This window comes from Pipistrellus kuhlii, unplaced genomic scaffold, assembly GCF_014108245.1.
Source record: "Pipistrellus kuhlii isolate mPipKuh1 unplaced genomic scaffold, mPipKuh1.p scaffold_m20_p_15, whole genome shotgun sequence".
Taxonomy (NCBI): domain Eukaryota; kingdom Metazoa; phylum Chordata; class Mammalia; order Chiroptera; family Vespertilionidae; genus Pipistrellus; species Pipistrellus kuhlii.
This window is the reverse complement of record NW_023425460.1, coordinates 24,987,126-25,012,410: the sequence shown is the minus strand read 5'-3', so window position 1 is coordinate 25,012,410 and position 25,285 is coordinate 24,987,126. Positions and strand designations below refer to the sequence as shown.

At 43.0% G+C, this 25,285-nt stretch overlaps 1 protein-coding gene and 1 non-coding gene across 3 annotated transcripts in view; one reads left to right on the top strand and one right to left on the bottom strand.

The window, feature by feature from the left end:
• SLC16A12 (solute carrier family 16 member 12) overlaps positions 1-25,285 on the top strand; it is a 61,812-nt gene that overhangs the window by 28,755 nt on the left and 7,772 nt on the right. The window contains exons 1-4 of one of the 2 annotated variants that reach the window (XM_045581889.1): positions 13,371-13,482; positions 15,652-15,903; positions 20,556-20,659; positions 23,169-23,312. In XM_045581889.1, coding sequence (XP_045437845.1) covers positions 15,794-15,903; positions 20,556-20,659; positions 23,169-23,312 — 358 coding nt within the window. In that variant the 5' untranslated portion in view covers positions 13,371-13,482; positions 15,652-15,793. Of the gene's footprint in view, positions 1-13,370; positions 13,483-15,651; positions 15,904-20,555; positions 20,660-23,168; positions 23,313-25,285 lie in introns of those variants that run through there. The other variant, XM_036438513.2, reaches the window with a different exon arrangement.
• LOC118719643 lies at positions 16,561-16,667 on the bottom strand. The gene has a single exon (XR_004988208.1). It is a non-coding gene; the product is annotated as a U6 spliceosomal RNA (small nuclear RNA).

Below are 25,285 nucleotides of genomic sequence, written 5' to 3'. Positions count from 1 at the left end.
GTACATACATAAATCATACAGTTTAAACTACTTATGAAACTTATGAGCATGGAGCACCACTGTTCGTATAATTTTGGGACGTCTTTCATCAGTGTGGCTGCTATAGCTGTAATTCTTTCATTTTTCATTGCTATATTCTATTTCTTTGTTCAAATGATTAATAGTGAGAACCCTTCATTTACTTTATGTTACAAACTCATTCTCCCTATCCTCCTGCTTCTGACTTGGCTGCTGGCCCATCTGATTGAGTTTGTGCAAGGAGAGAGGAAAATTTATTTAGGTCTGTAAGAGGAAAATTTATTTAGGTCTGTAAAACACCAAGAGTATACCTACATGGAGAGCCAAGCTGAGGAATGGGGAAGAGCCACGGATGGGGAGTTTGATAGTTTAGAGTTTGCATCCTGGCTCAGCCACTTATTGCTATATTATCTTAGACATTCATTTAAGCTCTGAGCCATGTGAATAAGAATAATAATGCTTTTATTTATTTATTTATTTATTTATTTATTTATTTATTTATTTTATTGATTTTTGTACAGAGAGGAAGGGAGAGAGATAGAGAGCTAGAAACATCGATGAGAGAGAGTCATCAATCAGCTGCCTCTTGCACACCCCCTACTAGGGATATGCCCACAACCAAGGTACATGCCCTTGACTGGAATCGAACCCGGGACCCTTCAGTCCCCAAGCCGACGCTCTATCCATTGAGCCAAACCCGTTTCGGCTCAGGGATGGAGTTTAGATAACAGCCGAATTCAGATGTTTACACAGTTTCAGGAATATGGGTTTCTCTTCCCCGCACTCCTTTTTCTTCCTGAGTTAATGTCAGTTTAGGTGAAGTCTCTGCAGGTGGAGAAACAGATGGCCACCAGCAGCTCTCTGCGTCCTTTCTAGGACTTGGGAACTTCTCCACGGGGCCAGCCATTGTCCCAGGACTGACTTGTTTTAGTCTAGCATGGTTCACAAGTCTGAATGAGTACTTGTGGCTCTCATTGACCAGGCCTCTCCAGGAGCATGGAGGCTCCCACGGCCCATGTAGTGAGAATAAGTAAGATGCCCAAAGGGAAACTGAGATGCCGTTGCCTAAAGGAAAGGGCACGGATGCCTGACAGGAGACTAACAAACCCAAGGTAATTAGAATCCTTCTCTGTTGTTCTGTCCTAAATTGCCTTCGCTCCGGCCTTCAAGGATAACTTCAAGGGAGGATCACATTGGCCACCAGGAGCTCCTGTACGCCCATTGGAAAGGGAACTTATGCAAAGGTGAGGTTGGGTGGGCACATTCTGGCTGGAACAGAGGTGGCTGTGAAAGTCATTGTAATCAACAGGGCTCCTCCGACTTTTTCTGAGATGTGCGCTGGATAAAAAGCTTAAACCACCTGAATATTGTAAAGTTAGGCGAGGTGACTGACACCGAGGAAGTGTACATCCTCATGGAGCATGTGAGCAAAGGGGACATGTTTCGATTATCTACGGGACTGTGGCCGCATTTCTGAGGAGGCCGCCCAAGGCATTTTCCAGTAGTTGGTGTCCACTGTGTAGGACTGCCACCAGAGGGGCGTTGTCCACAGGGACCTGAAGCCAGAGAACTGAATATCAAACTTGCAGAGCTGGGCCTCAGCACTGACTTTACCACCCTCAAGCTAAGCCTCGCAGCCCCGCTGATGCCCTCCCAGAGCCTTCCCTAATGCCTTCATGGGCCACAACTAGAATGGCCCTGCAGTAGCCAAGGGGGTGGTGGTGGTGGGGAATTCTGTATAAGATGGTCCCTGGGAACCTTGCTTTTCATGGGAGATGACTTCTGGGACTACAGCAACAGATACTGAGTAGGCACTGCCACGTCCCCTATTTCATCTCTTATGAATGCCATAGACTGTTACAAAGATTAATAAACCTTGACCTCAGTGATGGAGGAATTATGGATAATTTCATAAGGAATCCATGGTTAAACATGGGCCTTTAACTGAGACCTTACAGTGAATCACCCTGTGACATCATGGACCCCCAGGTGACCAAGGGAATGATGAACCTGGGATTTGAGTGGGACCAGATCCAGGACTCAATAGACAGAAGGTATGACAGAGCAATGGCCGCATACCTAACACCAAGAGCTGAACCCTAAGTGGACGACTGTGCCATCACATGTGATCCCTTTCCTTCCCTTCCCTTCCCCAGACTTCAACAGCCAAAGGTTCAATCATCAGGGCAGAGAGCCTGCCAGTCCCTCCCCCAATCATCCTGTAATCAGGAGCTACCACTCCCAGCCCAGTCCCCCCCAGCGTGGCCCCAGTACCTTACACCCCCCTCTTTTCCTCCCCCCCAGGCACCAGCAATTTTGGAAGTGGTGAAGGTCCAGAGTGAGCCAACAATGAAAACTCCTTCAACACTGGGCGGCCACAGCCAGGGGTGGGCAGGACAGTCTTCCACTTCGTATGAAGACATAAATGCTGTATGCTGTCCACTAAGAAACAGCATGACAAATGGACCCCAGAGTTATGTCTTCAATTGTGGATGGCAAGGCAGGGCCACAAAGACTCCCAGAAGGGCAGTCTGCACACTCTCTGCATTTTAAACATGAACGCGGTGATGTTGAGCTCTAGGAGGCGGGCAACGTGATGCAGGAGGTCGGCCAGAGGCTGGGCACCAACAGCTGTGGGTGGGAGTCCCCAGGAGAAAGGTCCAAAGATGATGGAGGCACACTAACTGCCTCAGCATTCTCTGCTCACAGTTCAAATCAGGAGGGTCCCCGGCACCTCTGTGGCCTTCAGATGCATTCTCCCCAAATCCCCCAAGTTTGGAGGATGCCTGGAGGCCCCTGGGGGACAAGAGGAGAGGCCACTGTTGCTAGAGGCCCACCCTTCAGCCCCCACGTGGCTGAAACTTCAGAGATGTTTTTCCTGAGGCCTTTCTTTCTCCCTATCCCCGCTCTTCTCTTCTTCCATGTTTGTGGGGTAGGGGGACAGTTGTGATTCAAGTCCTGGGTTCTTCCGAATCTTGGCATACACTGGATACTCCAGGGAGATGTATCCGATACCTCTTTCATATTCTCCCTGCACAGAATTGGGACTGTCCACCTTCCAGTTTGAGAAGCATGTAGTGGCAGTACATGGACTCAATCTGAACAAACTAGTGGAGAAATGATGAGAGCGTTTTCACAGGAACTCCCAATAGCAATGAAGGCGGTGGGCCGTTAAGTTCCCAGAGGAAGGGACATGCCATACCGTGCAGGGTCACACAGGGAAGCTGCCGGGTCCATCAGGAGGCAGAGGACGCTGGGAGAGGTTTTCCTTCCTGGGTCTCGGGGCGGTCAGCAGGACTCATCTCGCTTCGGCTCTCAGCTTTGCTCACCTCCCTGCGTGCTCATCAGCTTTCTAGTTGGGCTCTCTATGAAGGCAAGATGGCCACCAACAGTCTCAGGCTGATGTCATCCCAACAGAAATAGAACTCCTCTTGCCCCGTGATTCCAACACTCAGGGCCACGCCTGGGGCCCATGTGTCCTTTCTGTGTTGCACTCCGGGCACACACGTTCTGTGGTCTGAGTATGTTAACCTCATGACAGGCACTTTTTGGTGCTGCTATAGTTTTCATACCTTCATATGTAAAGGCTTTGTAATGAGCCATCGGTGTGCCATCTGTGTACAATTTAGGAAACATCAACCAAGAGAGGAGAGAAAATGGACACGGATGTTGGGTAGATGGTTATTTGCCCGTAGAGAATGTTAGCGCATCATTCAAAAGCAAGAAGCAGCTAAGTACTGCAGAGAAATAAAAATTAGTTTGTGTTCAAGGAGCAAGGTATTCTTGGGTTGTTTTCCATGTCATTTTCTTTTCTTTTTTCTTTTAAAAAAATATATATTTTATTGATTTTTTACAAAGAGGGACAGAGAGTTAGAAACATCGATGAAAGAGAATCATTTATCAGCTGTCTCTTGCACAACCAAGGTACATGCCCTTGAACGTAATTGAACCCGGGACCTTTCATTCGGCAGGCTGAAGCTCTATCCATTGAGCCAAACCGGTTTCGGCTTCCATGTCATTTTCTCTTGGCCATTCTTCCCATTTAATTATTTAACACTTGTGTATCGCCTTCATATCATAAAGGAAAATTGCCATTGAGGCACAGTTGCTGGGTCTCTTCTGGACTTTTTTTTTCTTTTGATACTATAAGGAGATAAGTATGGGTACTCTCAGCTGTGATTAAGAATCACAGTATTAGAAATACTAATAATTGCTAGTATTTGGGTTATTTGAACTAGAAACTGCTATAAGTTTAACTTCTTGAATCTTTTCTTGAGTGCCCACTGTATGCCACCGGATAGGTATCAAAGTGTGCAATCACTTTACTTTTTCACTTGGAAAGTTATGGAAACAATGCAGAGGAAAATGTATTTTCTATAGCAGAGGGCAGGAAATGATTATCTGTTCACATGAGTATTTTAATAGGTACCAGGTGCCCTGTGAACCCCAGCGTATATAGCAAGAGGCTGTGAGATGTCACATGTCAAGGTCACACAGCGCTTCATGGCCTGAGCTGGATTTTAAAGCCAGATATGCCTGACCCCATGCCAAGTGCACTCACTGTTCTATGTGCTTAAAAATGTAATGGGAATTCATGTGGGTAGCAGTTTTAGAGGCCTCAAAGAGCAGTAGTATAATGGAAGGGTGTTGGGGAGCCCCAATAATTCTTCAGAGAGGAGTATCCTGTCAGAGGAATGTGAGTTTCTTTTTTATTTTTAACTTTTTTTTTCTGAGCTGTGTTGTGTTACTAAACAGAGCTGCGTCATGGCCTAAGGGCCTCTTGTCAGCATCTCCCTCTGAGAAATGTGCTTTTAGAACGTTGTTTGCAGTCCGCCTGGGAACAGGTGTAAAATGCCTGTATGTGAGGTCTTCAGAGAGGAAATAGGGATGGGCCTTCTTTTGCAGCTTATGAGGTTCCACCTGATGTACTGTTATTCTCCCACACTTCCTTTTTATTTTATTTTTAAAAATTTCTTTATTGATTAAGGTATCACATATTTGTCCTCATCCCCCCATTCCAATCCCCAACCCTCCCCACTCATGCCCCCTTCCCCTCTATTGTCCTTGACCACTGGTTAGGCTCATATGTATGCACAGAAGTCCTTTGGCTGATCTCTCCCTTTTATTCCCACCTTCCCTCTGAGGTCCAACAGTCTGACCCATGGCTCCTTGTCTCTGGGTCTGTTCTTGATCATCAGTCTATGTTGTTCACCATTTCCCCTAGATGAGTGAGATCATGTCCTACTAGAAATACACTTATAAGAACCGAAAATGAGACAAGCAATAATGGTTATGCCGAGAGGCAAATGAATCAGTCTGTAGTGAGTTTCTTTCTGGGCCAACAATTCTTTTGAGTCCCAATTTCAATGTCAAACAGTTCCTTATGTGTATATGTCAGCAATGATATTTCAGTTCTGAATGGTGGTAATGCAGGTCCGACTCCCACACTTTCTTGATGTAAAATATTATAATGATGATAAGATATTGCAAATTTAAATGCCTTATCCCTTCCTTAAGGCTCATGGAGGCAGTCTTTAACAACCACAACCACACCAGTAGCTAACATTTATGTAAATGCTTAATGTGGGCAGATTTTATACTTTGTGATATAATATGGATTCCTTCATTTCATTTTCTTTCTTTTTTGTGCTTTGTGAATCCTCACTCTGGAATATTTTTCTATTGATTTTTAGGTAGTGTGAAAGGGAGGAGAAGAGACAGAGAGAGAAACATCTAAGTGAGAGAGACACATCGACTGGTTGCCTCCCGCAGGCACCAATCTCAATACATGCTCTTGATCATAATCGAACTCGGGACCCTTCATTCCACATGCTGATGTTCTCTATCCCATGAGCCAAATCCAGCTAGGTCTCATTTCATTTTCTTGATAAATTCATGAGGGGAGCAATTGAGATTTGGAAAGATCAATAAAAGCACTCTTTGTCTCTCTCAGTTCAAAAATCCATTTAGAGGTAGAAATAAGTATCGCACTGCCACCTTACGTGCTAATATGATGATGATACGGGGAAGGAGGCCTAGAACTACCAGCCACGTAGGAGTGGAGTAATCACAGACCAACTTGCAAGGGCGCCTGCCCCTACTTCATCTCTGGCATGGAAGAACCGGGAAGGATGAACGCTCTTTAACAGATGATCCCAAGTGGAAAAAAAGGACGAGAAGGGCTGAGCCAACCCTGTGCAGGTGTTGCTCCCAAACTCATGAGTCAGAAAGCAAACTCTGCTTCCTATGGAAAAAGGTGAGGCGGCAGAGAAAGGCCATGATGCTAACTCTACTGAAGTTCCTGCCACGTGGAACCCATGGAAAGGAGGTCTTTGTCTCCCATTGTAGGTTCTACAATGGATCTGTCCTACGGTTAAGGAAACCACTGAGACACTACTTAAGAGCTCGCAATGAGTAAGTGGCTGAGGAGTCTAGGGCCACTGTCTACGTGGCAGAGTCAGGATGGAATCAGGCCAGCTAAGACAGGCTCTGGCTTAGTTCACATACAGAGCAATGGGACATTTAAAAGGGAGGGCGGGTGTGAAAGGGATACAAGCAGAAGTGATGAAAGTTGGGTTCACTGGTTATGAAAGTTGGGGAGTTGTCAAAAGGACTCAAAGTGTTCTAGCATGCCTAGTTTGGAAATAGCAAAATTATTTTTTTTTTAAACTTGTTTCTGGGAGAGAATAGCCAGTTCTTCCATGCCAGAGATGAAATAGGGGCAGGCACCCTTGCAAGTCTGTCTGTGATTGTTTGGGGGCCATGAGGGACTGCGACTGGCTGTCTGTCTTTTTTATGGGGAAAGTACTGCATTCCTACTTGGCTGGTAAATCTAAGCCTCGTTCCCCAATGATCCATGCTCTCTTGGGCATATGAGTTTGAGGTACCTTGAGGCTGTTGGAAATTTGAGTCTGCAACTTAGAAGCACAGATGCAGATTTTGGAGTTGGCCATTTAAAGGTGAGACTACAAAAAGAGGAGGTTGGTTTTATAATTGAGTTTTGTGCTTGGAATATGCTCAAAGATTGGAGTTGGTAACCTTGAGCAACTTGGTCATCTTTCAACCATAGCCCTAGTGCAGTGTTTCCCAAAGTGTGGTACGCGTACTCCCAGGGGAACGGGAAGAGTTTGGTGGGGGTATGCATTGCACCGGAGTTTGGTGGGGATATGCACTGCACCGTGCTTAGCTGCGCCTAATAATCTTTTTTTTTTTTTTTTTTTTTTTTTTTTTGACGAGGGGTACTCAGCGTTACGAAAGTTATAGAAGGGGTACACATATGTCAAAAGTTTGGAAAACACTGCCCTAGTGCAATAGAGGGCAAGCTCACAAGTTACACTGGTATGCAGGACAGTTCCTGTTTGGCCCTCCAAGGTCACTGTTCATCCCATTCCCACTTTGTTCTCAGCCCAGTCGATCCATTGCATGGGCTTCATCAACTAGGCTCCCTTGGGTTTAGACTTGATGGGACCTGGAAGGCAGGAGGAGTGTGAGGTTTGATTTATTTCCTTGCTTCCTTTATGGTTAGATCCTGTGGACTAGCTGCTCTCCTTAACCCAAGACTCTCTATAGTTATTCTGTAGAAAGTTCCAGTAGCTGCTCTTTCGCATAGCCCCTCAGGCCTAGAGGTGGTAGTAGTTTCAGGAACTCTGCTGACCTTGTTAGATTTTATTAATACAGTCCTTGCCTTTATAAGTAGTGTATTTGTTGAAGTCTCTCAAGTGTTCTAGTTCCTACTGGGACCGGGAATAATTAATATACTTAGTAGACCAGAAGGAACTTATGTTTGCCAAGGCACTAGCCCTACCCTTAATAAACAGAGGGGTCTTCAAATCTGGAAGTCTCAGACCCGGAAGGAGACGACAGAATTAGTACAGGGGGGCAAATCCACAAGCACATGCAGCATTGTCAGCGGACAGAGTATCTTACACAGTTATGATTGTTCAAATGTTTTATAAGTGCCCAACTGATGCATAAAATAAAGAGGTGTATTTGAAAATGGTATGAAATTAATTTTAACTGGTATCTTTATATAAATCAGCAGGTAACTTGTATTAAAAATATAACTATTGCCATGTTTGGCTAAGGAAATATTTAAAATGTGTAGAGTTCTGGATCAAGATGGCAGAGTAGGTAAGTGCTGTGCTTGCCTCCTCCCAGGACCACGTAAAAATTGCAGTTAAATTATAGAACAGCCCACCTGGAGAATCATCTGAAGACAAGCTGACCAGAAGTCCTATAACTGAGGATATAAAGAAGAGGCCACATGAAGTCTAGTAGGAGGGGTTGAGACATGAAACAGGCTGGCCCCACACTCAGGCGTGGTGGTTGAGAATCAGGAGGGACATCTCAGCTGAGAAGGGAGGGGTGCCAGCCCCACACCAGAACCTTCAGCCTGGAGCACAGTATGAGGAAGAGGAGCCCTCACAACATCTGGGTGAGATGGAGGGCAGCTGGAACCCAGATGACCTCTTCTGGGGTCAAGCACAGTCTCATTGGCTCAAAGGCACTCACCCTGAGCTCTGGTAGAGGAGCAGAGGCTTGGGAGGCACCCGAGACAAACAGGAAGAAACTGAGTTGTGTGGCTTCAGGGTGAGGGCTGGAGGGACAGCCGCCATTGTCCCTGGGTGGAGCCCTCCTCCCACGCAGCCAATTCTGAATCTGAATTTACCTAGTGATCTTTACTTACCCCTCCCAGCTGACTCCCAGAGACCCTGCCCACCCAACTCACACACCACCAGGGACTGTTTCTCTGTGAGGTAGCTGGCCTTGGCTCAAGCTGTAGACTTTCAATAAAACAAAACTCTCAAAGGTCCGCATGCTCTAGGCCAGTGTTTCCCAAACTTTTGACATATGTGTACCCCTTCTATAACTTTTGTAACTCGAGTACCCCTCGTACTCATGAGAACGTAGAATTAGGTGCAGTGCATATCCCCACCAAACTCCGGTGCAACACGTACCCCCACCAAACTCTTCCCGTACCCCTGGGTGTACGAGTACCACACTTTGGGAAACACTGCTAGGCAGGTAGTGGTTGGCCTCGATGTGCCTGGTGACTTTAGTAGCCCCAGACTCAGCACTGGTTCCAAATACGTCAGCATTAACCTGGTGAACCCACTCGCCCCACCCTGGTGACTCCCTGCGGTGCTGCCTCACGCAGTTCCCGTATTCCCTGAGGCTCTTTTAGTGGTTGAGCCTTATGGGCAGTGTGTAGGCAGCGGCAGGCCTCCAGGTGCCTGGTGCCGTTAGCTGAGCTGCACGGGCCCGGAGCTGGTGGCAGCTGAACTTGGTTTGCAGTGTGGCCTCTCCCATGTAACTCAAGGTGCTGCACAGGCAGCTACGGACTGTGGATCGCTGTATAGCTCCTACCAGGTGGCCCTGGGTTGGTCACAGGCACCCAAATTGAAGTAAAACTGTCATTATTTGCAGTTGACATGATATTATATATAGAGAACCCTAAAGGTACCACAAGAAAATTATTAGAACTGATAAATGAATTCAGTTGAGTAGGAGGATGCAAAATTAATATTCAGAAATCAGTTGCATTTTTATACACTGATAATGAACTATCACAAAGAAAAAGATACCATTTACAATTGCATCAAAAAAATAAAATGTTTAGGAATAAATTTAACAAAGGTGGTAAAAGACCTGTGAAAGATGAGACAGGGGGTCGAAAACCAGGACTATCATCAATAAATCAACAAACGAGTGTTGACAAGAATGTGGAGAAAAGGGAACCCTCGTGCTCTGTTGATGGGATTGCAGATTGGTGCAACCACTGTGGAAAACAGTGTGGAAGTTCCTCAAAAAATTAAAAGTGGAACTGCCTTATGACCCAGCAATTTCATTTCTGGATATGTAACTGAAGAAATTCAAAAACACTAATTCAAAAGACTTTATGCACCCCTATGTTCATTGCAGCATTATTTACAATATCTAATATATAGAAGCTTCCCAAGTACCCATCAATAGACAAGTTGATAAAGAAGATGTAGTATACTGTATATGTACAAGAGAATATTACTCAGCCATAAAAAGAATGAAATCTTACCATTTGTGACAACATAGATGGACATATCAGTAGAGGGTTTATGCTGAGTGAAATAAATCAGACAGAGAAAAACATATGATTTCAGTGATATGAGGAATGTAAAGAAAAAAATATATGAACTGATGAAACAGACTCATAGATACAGAGAACGGACTGATGGTTGGCAGAGGAGAGGGAGGTTGGGTAACTGAGTGAAAAAGATGAAGGGATTAAGAAGTACAAATTGCTGAAACCAGTTTTGCTCAGTGGATAGAGCTTCGGCCTGCGGACTGAAAGGTCCCAGGTTCGATTCCAGTCAAGGCCATGTACCTTGGTTGCGGGCACATCCCCAGTTCGGGATGTGCAAGAGGCAGCTGGTCAATGTTTCTTTCTCATTGATGTTTCTAGCTCTCTGTCCCTCTCACTTCCTCTCTATAAAAATTTAATAAAATATATTTTTTAAAAAGTACAAATTGACAGTTGCACAGCAATCACATGGATATCAAGTACAGCATAAGGAATATGGTCAATAACCTTGTAATAACTAGCATGGTATCAGGTGGGTACTAGAATTATCAGGAGATAATTTTGTAAGTTATACAGTTGTCTGACCACCACATTTTATACCTGAAACGAACATAAAATAATACTGAATGTCAACTGCCACTGAAAATGGTTAGGAACTACTTCCAAGGCCATTGTTGCTAAAAGTTCAGCCACCTTTTCCTTGGTCCCAAGCTAGAAGGGTGTGGAATGAACTGGTTCAGTCCTAACTATTTCAACGGTCAGGATAGAGACAAAGATGACCACCCACATCTTGAAAGAATTTTTATAAAATGTTCCTAACTTCTTTCGTTTCCAGGACGAAATTCAGGCCCTCGGTCTTGCACAAGAGAGCCCACCAGCTTTGTTGTCAGCTTTGGCAACACCATGTCCCTGGTGTGACCTGCTGTGCGGCTCCAGCAGTGAGCAGAGTCTGTGGAGAGCGAAAGTAAACATCCCTAAGGGCCTGTGGAATTTGACGGCCTGTGCACGTGGGGCCGACAGCGGGCTGTGTGCCAGGCTCTGCAGGCGAGCCCTCCAGCAGGCCACACTCGTTTTCAGCCACCCTGCAAACAGGAGGAGAGAGGGCCAACCTTGGCAGTGAAGCTCTGTTCCCAGGTTGGCCTGGCCTGGGTCAGGGTCTGGCCAGGTATACATGTACTTAGTGAGATGCCTTCCCTTAGATGCTCAGGTGCTGGGAAGGCTGGCTAACCTGGTTTGACAGTGAATAAAAGGAACAAGGAAAGGCCAGGGGGAATTTCTTCCCTCCATTCCTCCTCAAGCTCCCTGTTCCCCTGCCCTGTGTGATTTGGGAAATTGTCCAGCACTCGAGAATGGGAGGTTTCATTCACTAAATATTTACGGGGTGCCTGTTCTTTCCCATGATCTGTCACAGGCACTGGAGACAGAGTGCCAATTAGGATCATCATGGTGCCCTCTCATAAGGGACTCCCCCTCTTCTGCCTCCACTTTCTCCCAGACTACATTCTGCACAGCACTCCGTGGTGTGAGGGGTTAACTGGAACCACCGGACAGAAATATTGGACTTGTTATATCCTCCCGTCACAACAGCATGGCGGGTTACACAGTGAGGAAAATGTTGTGGCATAGACAGGCGGCACTGCTCTTCAAAAAAAGGCTCTCTCTTGAAGAATAAAAAGACTCTGTGAAATGCATCTCAGGCCCCCTATGTCTCTTCTGCAGCCCAGAAACCTCAACTATAACACAGTTGGACCTAAGAGCTCCATATTCTATGAAAATGCAAAATTAGAGTTGTGCAAAGCCGCTGAGTGAGACACAAACATTCATCACCCCCCACTTTGTGAGCACCAGCTGTAGAGCAGACATTGTGCTAGGCACTGACTACATTCTGTATTTTTTTTTTTCCCCAAGAGGACTTTAGCTCAGGTCTACCGCTTCTTTCCCATGTGCTTCCAACTCAGAGAGAAAAGTACTCTATCACTGCCGAGAACGGTAGCAGGTGGTAAGCTCCTGGCTCTGCATTGTACTGTCAACAGACGATTAGACTCAGACGCACGCATTGTTCTGACGTTGCCTAGATCCGTGGCTCTGTGGACAAGGGGCCTACCGGTGGGAAAGAAGCTTGCTTTCTACTCCCTCTGCCTCTTCTGTGAATCATGGCTCACACCTTTTCTCTCTTTCTGTAGACCTAATATATAAATCACTCTGCCGCTTAGTCCTGGCCTTATGCAAAGTGTTTGTGTCCCCAGAGTCTCCTACACACTGTAGACACTTGGCAGCTTCGTTAGCAAAGGTCAATGTTTCATTTCAGTTTAGTGCCCAAAGATCCCTGACAGACATCCAAAAATTCATTGGAAGTCAGTAATTGTTGACTCCCCCGTTACCAGGATCTGTCAGAGGACTAAGCAGAAAGAAGCAGTGTTTTTAAGAAAGTGAAGCACTCATCTCATCTTCCTTTATTTGAGAAATATATATATACACACACCAGAATGAGAAGCAGACTTCAATTATATTTTAATGGTTGGATGTGGAAATCCAGTGAACTGGAGGCTGATTAGTAAAATGAAGAATTGCATGATGGTAGCATGCTTGCTTTACTTAGTTTTAGGTATCCTATCAACTCAATAAAAGGCTTTTGCGTATTTGTGTAACATCAGGCGGGTTAACTATTCACAGGGAAGCTCAGGCTGTCCCTCTAGGGGGACTGCAGGCTGCTGTCCCACCCCTGCCTTTCTTCTGACATAAAGCTGCTGAAGGACCTGCCTTGAAAGAGACTCAGAGGAGTTGTTTTAACTCCTGTGCTAATCTTGCGAGGGTCCCCCATCACAGGAATAGGTGCGTGAGCTCCGGCAGTGCTTGGATGGCTTGTTGATGGGCCCAATAGCCATTATGGAATCTGGAGGGCAGATGGGCCAGGGCACTGTCCAAGGCCAGCCAGAGCTGCTCGCCTCCGTCCGGATTCAGACGCAGCGATGCCAGGCAGGTCCCTTCACTTCTCTGAGCTTCAGCTTCGTCATCGTGAAAGGGGGAAAGCAGTGCCCGTCTCTGCGACCTGTGAGGCTCCACGGCATCCACTCATGAGGAAGTATGAATAATGCTATTTCGTACAGATGCTTTCAGAGAAGTCGTCTCTCCCCACCCTGGAATTCTGGGAAGACGTTCCTTGTTCTGTGGCACAACTCAGGTTGACTGTAACTCACAACAGACCTTGGTTCCTTATGCTGTCACCACAGCCAACCAATGCTTGGGGGTGTTTTACATTTTTCATTTGGACTTACTCCATGGCATTTTTTTTTTTTTTTTTGAGAGTCCTCACAAATTGGTTCTTAACTTACAAAATCTGGGAACGCCCAAGAGAGGCCACTCAACTAAAACAAATGAAAATGGAATCTGGAGATGGCCGAGGCAAAGTAAAAATTAATGATGCTTAATATTTTTGTAAAGAAACAGAACATTTTACTTTGCCGGTTGTTTGTTTGTTTGTTTGTTTGTTTTTGTTTTTTACCCACAGTGCGCCCTCTATGGGTTAATTATCTACCTTTCATTGTGCAGTCTTAATAAATGATGTGGTTATTTTTAGCCCTTAAGAAGCTGTAGAAAGACGTGTGTGCTTAGATTTACACTGCAGGAATAGAACTGAAATGTCTGTTTAAGAAAGTTATGTGTTGCCGAAACCGGTTTGGCTCAGTGGTAGAGCGTCTGTCTGCGGATTGAAGGGTCCCGGGTTCGATTCCGGTCAAGGGCAAGTACAGTACCTTGGTTGCGGGCACGTTCCCAGTGGGGGGTGTGCAAGAGGCAGCTGATCGATGATTCTCTCTCATCGATGTTTCTGACTCTATTCCTCTCTCTTCCTCTCTGTGAAAAATCAATAAAATATATTAAAAAAAGAAAGTTATGTGTAAAATGGGGTTGAATATAGTTTTGAGAGTGAATCATAATTATACCAACCTAGTTATATTTCTTTCTTTCTTTTATTTTTTTTTTTGCATATTCAGCCTATTCTTTGTGACAGTTACAACTTTTACCTGGTTTTGCATAGCTTCTCTTACAAGATACACACAATGTTAGAGACTTCTGTTTTGCTCTACCATTGCATCATAAATATTTTTCCATATTATAATATTATCTTGTGTATAATTTTTAAACAGTTGAATACTATTCCATTTATTTAATGCACCATAACTCTCTAAACACTTCCCAGTTGTCGAGCACTTAGGTTGTTTCTATTTTATATATTATTCATAATACAACTTTTTTTTTTTTTTTTTTTTTTGGTCTGGTCTATAGCATTGAGCTGCTCTTAAATTATTTCCTTAGGATGACTTCTTAGAAATGAGATTATTGGTCAAAGAATATAAATAACTTTCTAATTCTATCTCATCGCACTGTTCCAAGGGCCGTTGCACAGTGCTGCCTGTTTCAGCAGTCTTCATAGTACTGGAAGCACTGAGCCAGGCTGGTCTCATACTGGGCATTTATGAGCAGATGGATTTAGAATTTTAAGTTGGAAAATAGTTTAACCTTGGGGGTTGTTTTAATGGAAAAACTCATGAAAAGATTAGGACTATACCAAGACAGACATTTCTAAGCTTCGCCTTTTTTGCTTGTATAATCAATTCTGTCATTTTGTGACACTTGACAACTAATTGTGTCTAATCGGGTTATTCCTTTGTGTGCGGGTGTAAGTAGAAGGTTGAATGCTATTCCTGTTGAATTGTGAGAGAGAGTGCTAGGTCTAAAGCATACCATAAACACAAAGAGATAGGAACAGTTCAGCCATTGTGGTTCAGCGGATTGAGCACTGTCCCACGCTCCAAGAGATCACTGACTCCTTTCCTAATTAGAGTACATAATCCGGGTTGTGGGCTCGATCCCCAGCAGAGGGCGTGCAGGAGGCAGCCAATCAATGTTTCTCTCTCGATGTATCTCTTTCCCTCTCTCTTCCTCTCTTTCTAAAACTATAATATAAATAAAAACATTTAATTAAAAAAAGGGATAAGAAATACAGAGACTAAAATACAACTGATGCTTATTTCTTTCTTCTAACAGTGAAAGGTATGGGAAACCCAGGGCTGGAGAGGCAGCCTTCTCCAGTCTTCTGGGGACCCAGGCTCCTTCTATCCTGAGGTTCTGCCAGGCCCAGGGCGATGTCCTGGTCTGTGTGTTTGAAATTCCCTTGTCTCCATGTCATGTTCCAGTCTGTGGGGAAGGGGGTTGTGGAGGTCCTGGGAAAGCGCCTTTGTCTTTGATCTGATGAGCCGGAAGTGGCACAGATTACTTTTTCTTGCATCCCTTTCCTCAAGACTTAAACAACATTGTCACTCCTACCTTCAGGGAAGGCTAGGGAAAATGGCATCAAACTGGGTGTATGTGGTTTGGCTAAAATTCTAGAGGATCTACGGTGAAAGAGAAGGTGGATGGGCTTCAAGGATAACTAATGCTCTTTGCCCCAGTCCAGTATTCCTAGTTGCAAATAATCGTATGTGACAGGAAAGTATTAATCATGTTTACCCACTGAAAAAAAAATCAACCATTGGAGATGTCAGTAAATTATAAGTATGTCCTGATTTTGGTTTTAGATGGCCCACAGTAACCGATGTGCCAGGTAGCATTCTATGCCAATCCTGAATGCCAGCAGGAAGTCATAGGACAATAAACTCTTCCAAGATCATAACTGGGCTGTTGGAATAACTTGGAAAAGAAGAAAAAAGAATCGAAACCATGACAAAAGTAACTAGAGCCCGGCCCTCCTCCCCCCCGGATGGAGGCTGGGGCTGGATGATTGTGGCTGGCTGTTTCCTCGTCACCATCTGTACCCGGGCAGTCACCAGGTAAGTGGCATTTTCTTCTTGTCTTTTTAAGATGATCTGGCTTTTGTTGTTGTTGTTGTTCTAAGTCTGCTTCATTCTATTTCTGAACCTACCATTGTGAAAATGTGTGAGTGTGTGTGTGTGTGTGTGTGTTTGTGTGTGTGTATTTTCATTGCTCAGACATCTTTTTCTTTGTGAGGAATGTGATTTTCTGACACTTAAAAAAAAATTCTGCATTGTGGTCTCTTCTATAATATCTGACACATAAACCTGAAGTGTTAGGACATTTTTTAACAAAATATTGTGGCTATTTCAGCCATCTGTCTTCATACACAGCTCATCCCAGAAAGGAAAAACATATAAGGCTAAAATAGTCCTTTGAAAACCTCTTGACTAACTAGATACTGAGTCCTTAGAAGCTTAAACCTTCATTTGAATTCTTTTGCTTCATATTGCATTTGGCTGTGGTGCTTGGTGGTGGAGGCTGAGGTCTAGGTTGAAGACAAGAGCAGCGGCATAAGTCCATGGATTCTCTCATTCTCATTTACTCATGCCTCCTTCTTTTCCTTTTTCACATGTTTATATTCTGAGAAAGTTCCTTTGTTGGTTTTTAAATTTTATTTGTAATTATAGCTTACATTCAATATTATGTTGTATTAGTTTGAGGCGGACAGCATAAAAAATAGGGACTGCTTCACGAATTTGCGTGTCATCCTTGCACAGGGGCCATGCTAATCTCCTCTGTATCGTTCCAATCTTATTGTAGTATTTGTGCCACTAAAGTGAGCACCTCTCTCCTTTTCTTTTATCCCAGCACATAGTGTTGAAAGGGCTTAAGTTAAATGTCTACACATTGAGACTCATTGGAACAAATACATACTTGAAATCTGCAGATGCCAGCTCTTTACAGGTGCTCCAATTCAAATCACACTCTGTTCTCCTCTGGCAGCTCACACTTGGCAGCAAAAGAAAGCAGTTTGCACTAATAACTTTATTTGATGTCATCCTATATAATAAAAGTATAATATGCAAATCGACCGAATGGTGGGATGACCAATCGCCATGACGTGATCTGACTACAAGAGGAGAGACGCTCAACGCAGGAGCTGCCCCCTGGTGGTCAGTGCACTCCCACAGGTGGAGTGCCGCTCAGCCAGAAGCCAGGCTGGTGGTGGTAGTCTCTCCCGCTTCTGCTGCAGGCAGATAGTAAGGAGTGAGGGGTCCTGGACTGCAAGAAGGATGACTCACTGTAAGAGGGATGTCTAAGCCAGCAGGCAGACATCCCCCAAGGGGTTCCAGACTGCGAGAGGGAGCAGGCTGGGCTGAGAGACCTGCCAACCAGTGCACAAATCTCGTGCACTGGGCTTCTAGTCATTAATACAAGCATTGATGTTACCTTCATAACAAACACATAATGCAGGAAAGAAGAAGGATGTTGGTTTTTGACACAATAAAGGCTGATTAATTATGTGTCTCAACGCACTGTAGATTTGCTTAAAATTATACAGTTGGTGTTGAGTTTGATATTGCTTGTATTATGGATCTTGTGTTTTGGGTGTGAGGAAGTCATAGATTTAAAAGGAATCTCTTTCATTTTGGCTCTTACGTGTGGAAGCTCCCATCATTCTATGATGGGAAAGTTCTGGAAGTGAGCTCAGTGCTTCATAAGAAGGCTGCTGAAAACCAGGAGAGAGGATTGTGGCTGGCAGCCAAGGCCTGCTATCCGAGGTTCCTGAGAGAAGCTGAGGAGAGGATACCTGAGCAGAATAAGCTCAGAGGAAGAAAAGTGTGAAGACGCAGCCAAATCAGAATCTAAATGTCATGAACCAGGAAGCAGCCAAGAGCACTGGACAAGGAAAGTAGCCTGCAGGGTGATTTGTCAGTTCAGAGAATCAGTGCCTGCTGGGCTATTAAATTTTTCTTTTCCTCCCAGTTTTACTGAGAAATAATTGATGTATGTTACTGTATAAGTTTAAGGCATACAGCATGATGGTTTTATTTCCATATATTGTGAAATGATGACAACAGTTTCAGCTACTACCACTTCTCATAGAAATACAATTTAAAAAAGGAAAAAGAGGAAAATTAGATTTTCTCCTTGTGATGAGAATTCTTTGGATTTACTTTTTAACTACTTTTCTATATCATACAGCAGTGTTAGCTATAGTCATCATGTTGTACATTGCATCCCTAGTACTTAATTACTGTTGTACCTTTTAACCACCATCCTCCACCTACCCCTTCTCCCACTTTCCACCTCTGGTAACTACAAGGCTAATCCCTTTTTCTATTAGCTTGTTTTTTATTATTTAAAGTATTAAATATAATAGTACATATATCTCCTTTTTCCCCCCTCTGCTACCCCCTGTCAGATGCCCTCATCTCACCCTCCCCAATGTCTTTTGTCCATTGGTTGTGCTTATATGCATGCATACAAGTCCTTCGGTTAATCTCCCTCCTCATCCCAACACTCCCCAGCCTTCCTGCTGTAATTTGACAGTCTGTTAAATGCTTTACTGCATCTGTATCTATATTAACTTGTTTTTGTTTATTTATTTTCAAGATTCCACATATAAGTGAGATCATACAATATATGTCTTTCTCTTTCTGACTTGATTCACTTAGTATATGCCTTTAAGGTCCATCCATGTTGTCAGAAATGACAGGATTTCTTAGTTCTTTTATCATATATATATATCTGTTGATGGACACTTAGGTTGGTTGCATGTCTTGGCTATTGTAAAAATGCTGCTATGAATATGGGGTTGCAGATAACTCTTCAAGCCAGTGTTTTCATTTCCTTTGGATATATTCCCAGCAGGGGAATAGCTGGATCACATGGTAGTTCTGTTTTTAATATTGTGAGGATCCTCCATACTATTTTCCATAGCAGCTGTATCAGTTTATAATTCCACCAACAGTGCACAAGGGTTCCCTTTTCTCCAGAATTTTTTTTTTTTTATCTCTTGTATTTTGATGATGGCCATTTTAACTGTGTGAGTGATATCTCATTGTGGTTTAAATTTGTATTTCCCTAATGACCAGTGATGTTGAACATGTTTTCATGTATCTGTTCACCTTTTACATATCTTCTTTGGTTAAATATCTACTTAGGTCCTTTGCCCATTTTGAAATGGGGTTATTTGTTTTTTTACTATTGAGTTTTTAATCCTTAATAGTATTTTATTATTATTATCAGTAGCCCTGTGCATGAATCCGTGCGCCAGTAGCTCGCCAGTAGCTTGCTGCCTCCCTCTAGTAGCTCTCCACGGCTGCCATGTCTTCCTATAGCTCTCCCTGCTACTCCCCTACCCCCTCTTATAGCTTGTTGCCCTGCCCCCACCACGCTCCCCCCGCAATAGCTCTCTGCCGCCCACTTGTAACTCACTGCCCCACCCCCTGTTTATCCATGATCCAGTCATTATGCGGTTGGTCGTTACACTTCATGGCATAACGACCATTTGCATATTACATCTTTATTATATAAGATAATTGTTATTATTTTTAGAGAGAGTGAGAGAGTGAAAGGGAGGGGGAGAGCAAGAGAGGGAGAAACATTGATGTAAGAGAGACACTTGGGTTGGTTGCTTCCTGCACGCACCCCTGACTAGTCTACAACTGAGGTACATGCCCTTGATTGGAATTGAACCGGAAACCATTCAATCTGCAGCTGACACTCTAACTACTGCGACAAACCAGCTAGGGCAATATTTCATTTTTTGGTATTTCAAATTTTATTTAGCTAGTCCCTTATTGAAGGACAAAGAGGTTGGTTATAATATTTAACTATTATAAAGAGTTCTCCAGAATGTTTTTATTTGTATTTAATATCATCATCATCATCATCTGTTTATTACCTTTGGTTAAAATCTAGACATGAGCCCTGGCTGAGTGATTCAGTTGGCTGGAGCATTGTTCTTTAACAGAAAGGTTACTAGTTTGAGTCCCAATCAGGGCATATACCCAGATTGTGAGTTTGATCCCCAGTATTGAGAGCAACCAATTCATGTTTCTTTCTCTCCCTCTAAAATCAATAAAAGCGTATTTACAAGTGAGGCTAAAAATATCCCCCAAAACCTAGAAATGAAATTGCTGGGTGATGTATAACTCTTTATTGTTAAACTAAAGGCCCGATGCATGAAATTTGTGCAAGGACCTTGGCCCTCGCCGCCACTGTGGCCACCTCTACTTCAGGCTCTGCCTGCTGTGGCTTTGTCTGGTCTAATTAGCATATTACACTTTTATTATTATAGATTTTAACTTATATAACAACCTCTTACAGATGTAAATTAAATATTAAGATGAATAAAAGTACATGTTTTTGACCTGCCATCTTTTTCTTAAGATCTTCTCTACTGCAGTGATCTTCATATCTACGTGGCTTCAGCAGCCCCTCCAGTGAATGAGCACTTGTTCTTATCCTTTAGAATGGCCCAGTGGTCAGCTTCTGATTTCCTACTTATTATGGTCTAGCACAGTACCACTGAAAACCAAATTAAACCTGTGGAACAGTTGATGGAACCAACACTTTAAGTTCTGATTCAAATTTATGTCGTCGTCGTCTTCTTCTTCTTCTTCTTCTTCTCTTCTTCTTCTTCTTCTTCTTCTTCTTCTTCTTCTTCTTCTTCTTCCTCTTCTTCTTCTGTATAACATGCTTGCACTGTATTTTTCAGATGTATTTCAATTTTTTTTGTGGAGTTCCAAACATACTTCACTCAGGATTATGCACAAACAGCTTGGATCCATTCCATTGTAGACTGTATGACCATGCTCTGTGGTAAGTATCACTTACCAGGGATAGATAGCTACTAGCTACTGTCAAATTGTACATGGCAATGACCTTCTTTTGCCTTTGATTACCAATTTTTCTTAGTAGAAAGACTATGGTAAAAAAAAAAAAATGGCTAAGATGAAAAGAAAAAGTTGATCCTACCTTCAGCCAAACCCAACCAGACGTGCTCTTGGAATTAATGGTCTTGGCTGGTGGCAGATGGAACAGGTAGTTAATAACTTAAGAGGACACATACCATTTGGTTCTTCTATATGAAGAAGACTTGTGCATCATAGGACTTATCCTGATTTTGGAAGTAGCTAACCATGCAGTGTATGCGTGATCTCTTCATTCTCCAGTCATGTAAATCCTTGGATAGTGCCTGAGCCATTTCTATAGAATCCCCTTAAATGAGTACAAACAATATGTACATTGTTTTTCAAGTCTTGTTTTCATTCCATTTTCTTCTCAGAGATTTCAAACTTTGTCTCTTAGATTTCATCACTTTTCATGCATAAATCTTCATTCTTAAGAGGAAGGAATAGGGAAGGATAGGATGGCGCTAACCTTGAGATAAATACATTCATCACAGCTGTCATTTCATTCAATGTATAGGGTAAATAGAGTGCTCTCAAAATAAATGGAAAGCTAACTTTGAGGTGTTTTTTTTATTTTTATTTATTTATTTTTTAATATATTTTTTATTAAATTATCATCTGTGTACATATTTTAACATTGACACCCCCCCCCCCCAATACAAAACTCTGGCGAGGGAGGGTATGTTTTTTGTTTTTTTTAAATTCAAACCAAAGTTGTTCAATTAGTGGCTTAGAGAGTTTCTGAGATTGAGTCAAATTGATATGACCTATTTTCAGGCTAGACTAATTTAATCCTTTTATTGAGATGAATCCTGAGTATTTTAGAAAACTGCTCTTTCCAGGCCATGTCTTTGTGGTGAAGGGAAATATTATATTATTTAGTAACTTATAAATGTCATCTGATTCCATTCTAGGTACTAGTTCATATTTATTTTTCTAATGTACGTACTCAGGAGTCAGTTGAATTATTCTGACATGCATTTGCTTGGTTGGAAGGAATTTGAGAGCAAACATGAAAGGCAGGTTTCAGGAGAAAGCTAAATTGACTCTTCCTACCGATAACACTGGAAGGTCTTAAGGGATAAAAAGATATAATATTTCTGGGTTTTCTATCTTGTGTGTATATTTTATTTATTTCTTTATTTACCGGTGAGACGATCACTAGGTCTTCAGGGTCACATTAGTCACAGCGTTTGTATAAGCAAGTCAAGAGAGCAATGTTTGTCTCTCTCAAAGGATACAGGTGACTCATTTCCCTCAGTGTTATCTTTTGGAGACTATTCATAATCCCCAAAAGAGAAATAAATTAACTTCAGTGACCAATATTTTCACAATGACCATGTGAGACATTGAGCCAAAGTAGGGTCATGTTAGCATGACCTTAAATATGCAGTATATTGGAATTCCACACAAGGACTCAATGCCTGTTGTACCCAATTGCTTACCTGGCAACATTAGTTGAATACAGAGTATGAACAAGAGGCTACAGAATCACATCTAAGACACTCATTGGGGACATAACTGCCCTATAATAAGCAGAGAAGTTAACATTTTTACATTGAATTTGGTTAAAATGTCACTTTTCCAATAACCATAGCAGCAGCTGTCTGGAAAATTAGACATACTTTTAGGAGATTCGCTCATTCCTGTTTTCCAGAGGTTCTATATACAGCCAGCCACTGTTTTAACTGGATAGATGATATCAGTCAGGCTGATGACTGATTCTATCATGTGCATTTGAGTCAGGCCTAAATTCCAACCTGATCAATACAAAAATTATACCCCACTGATACTCTTTTGATGTTGTTACTAGAAGTACTGGTGTCAGCATGAATTGTTCCTTAGAAAGAAATTCACATGCATTCCTTACCCATAATCCTCCCTGCCATCAGGAGCCAGAGGAAAAGTGATATAATCCTGAATTTGGTATCAGGAGCTCTCAGCTATACTTCATGGTGATCATGTCATATTTCCTTGGGCTGCAATTTCTCATCGGCCTCTCCCAGCTTTAATTAACATTTTATAAACCTAGAAATTGGCACAATGTTGATGCCTTGTTAAACCACAAATAGAGTGAGGTCAACCAAAATGTCACCATGGGTGTGAGCATTTTCTTAGATTTTTCTGAGTGTCAGTTTCTCATCCATACGATTTTTTAAAGCCTGAATACAGTGCCAGATTGTGACATTTGTCTATCATCTCTCTCCCTGGCTTTTACCTGCGTGACTGTGGGCAAGTCAGGTTCTCTCTCCTCAGTTCCAATCTGTAGAATGAGTATGCAAGGTTGAGGGGGGTGTGGGAGGAAGGCTTGATGCTTTAAAGGTCAGTTGTTCTCTACTCTGCTAATGTAACACCCCAGCCTTTTCACTGTGCCCTCAAGGCCTTTCTGCTGACCGTATTTATTTTTGTTTTTGAAGCTCCGCTTGGGAGTGTTGTCAGTAACCATTTATCCTGTCAAGTGGGAATCATGCTGGGTGGCTTGCTTGCATCTACTGGTCTCATCCTGAGCTCCTTTGCCACCAGTCTGAAGCATCTCTACCTCACTCTGGGAGTTCTTACAGGTAAGGACAGCTGTACCACTTGTCTCACCCCACCCCATTCAGGGCTTGTCAACCACATCCACAGAGCAATGATTAGTAAATTATTCACTTTGTTAGTTGCATAATTTAGCTGACCTAGCCTATGTCTTTTCTACCTGGAAGTTAAACAAAAGAGCTGGAGGTGCAATTTATTGTACGACTGTAATGAAAATGTACCACCACTTTAATTTAGACACATGATAAAAGTAGCTGCAGGCTTTCCCTTTGGCAGAGGTGTATGGCTGGGATTCTGTTCTAAGTAGCCATGAGCTATTAGCCAGGGCAACATACATTTCCAGCAGTGATCATTCTCCAAACATCTTAGACAACACTATCTGCAGTTGATTCGAGACACCCCTGCTTTAAAGTGAATATGATTGTCCAATAAGTGAGAGTTTCCAATTTAAAAAATTAAATTAAAAATTCTCATACTTCACTATTTTCTCTTCACATTTTGGAAGTACACTTTAGGGAATCAAAATGAAACTCATAGAGAAGCAACATATGTATCCCATAAGGAGACTGAGTAGGGTCAAGGTGGGGTTGGTTGGTAGGACTGGGTAGCAGTTTGCCTCATCACTCAGAGGACTGTGGGAAGTAGCACTGACTCATGTCCAGGCACTGCAATACAGGTGGTAGCATGATCAGGGAAATGAATGATGTAACTCCTAGAGAGGCTATAAATCTAGCTTTGTGGGCTCAAAAAGGGATCTGTCCTATGTAACTCAAAGGGCCTGGCTGTTAGGGTGTCTGTCATTCCAGTTTCCCAGGAACTGTCCTGGTCCTAGCACTGAGTCTCACATCTGGACACCCCTCAGGGCTAGTTGGGATCACTGGTCACCCAGCACTGCAGATAGGAGCAGGAGCAGAAGGGACTTCTCCTTTTCCTTCTTTGACATTAGATGCCAAGAATTCCAGGTTTAAAACCTTTCGGATTTTCTCGATTTGAAAGGAATAGACGCTGAAAATCTTTAAAAGGCTTTCTGCTGATTTCAAGGGATATTTTCAGGTTACTGTGGGTCCATGTGATGTTCATGTAGAATATTGGCACGATGTTTTTCCAATTAAGTGAAATTACCCTGGAACTTCTGTGGGGACATAAGTACTACTTACCCCCAAATTCCAGAGTAGCCCAGACTCTCAGACTTGTGTGTGCATATGCAGTGAATATTTGAGGCAGTTTTCTGGGTAATTTAAATGAAAAGGAGGTGTTGAGGAGAATAAGTTTCTTAGGTCAGCATTATCCTGATTTTGTTAGTTAATTGAAATTTAGTTATATATATATATATATATATTTTATTGGTTTCAGAGAGGAAGGAGAGGGAGAGAGAGGGAAACATGAATGATAAGAGAGAATCATTGATCGGCTGCCTCCTGCATGCCCCACACTGGGGAATGAGCTGGCAACCTGGGCATGTGCCCTCACCGGGAATCGAACCATGACCTGGTTCATAGGTTGACATTCAACCACTGAGCCATGCCAGCCGGGCGAAATTCAATTTATATAATAGTTTTTTAAGTTCTTCATTTTTGTTATTGTTTTGTTTGTTTTTGTTAATCCTCACCTGAGAATATTTTTTTCATTGATCTTTTAAAGAGAGTGGAAGGAAGAGAGAGGAAAAGACAGAGAGAAACATCGATGTGCGAGAAACACATTGATTGGTTGCCTCCTGCACACTCCCTGACCAGGGCCTGGGCTGGGGAGAAGCCTGCAACCAACGTTTGTGTTCTTGAATAGAATCGAACCCAGAACCCTTTGGTCTGCAGGCCAATGCTCTATCCACTGAGCCAAACCAACGAGGGCTCATTTCATTTTTTTTTAATGAATTATTTTTTAAAAATATATTTTATTGATTTTTCACAGAGAGAAAGGGAGAGGGACAGAGAGCCAGAATCATCGATGAGAGAGAAACATCGATCAGCTGCCTCCTGCACACCCCACACTGGGGATGTGC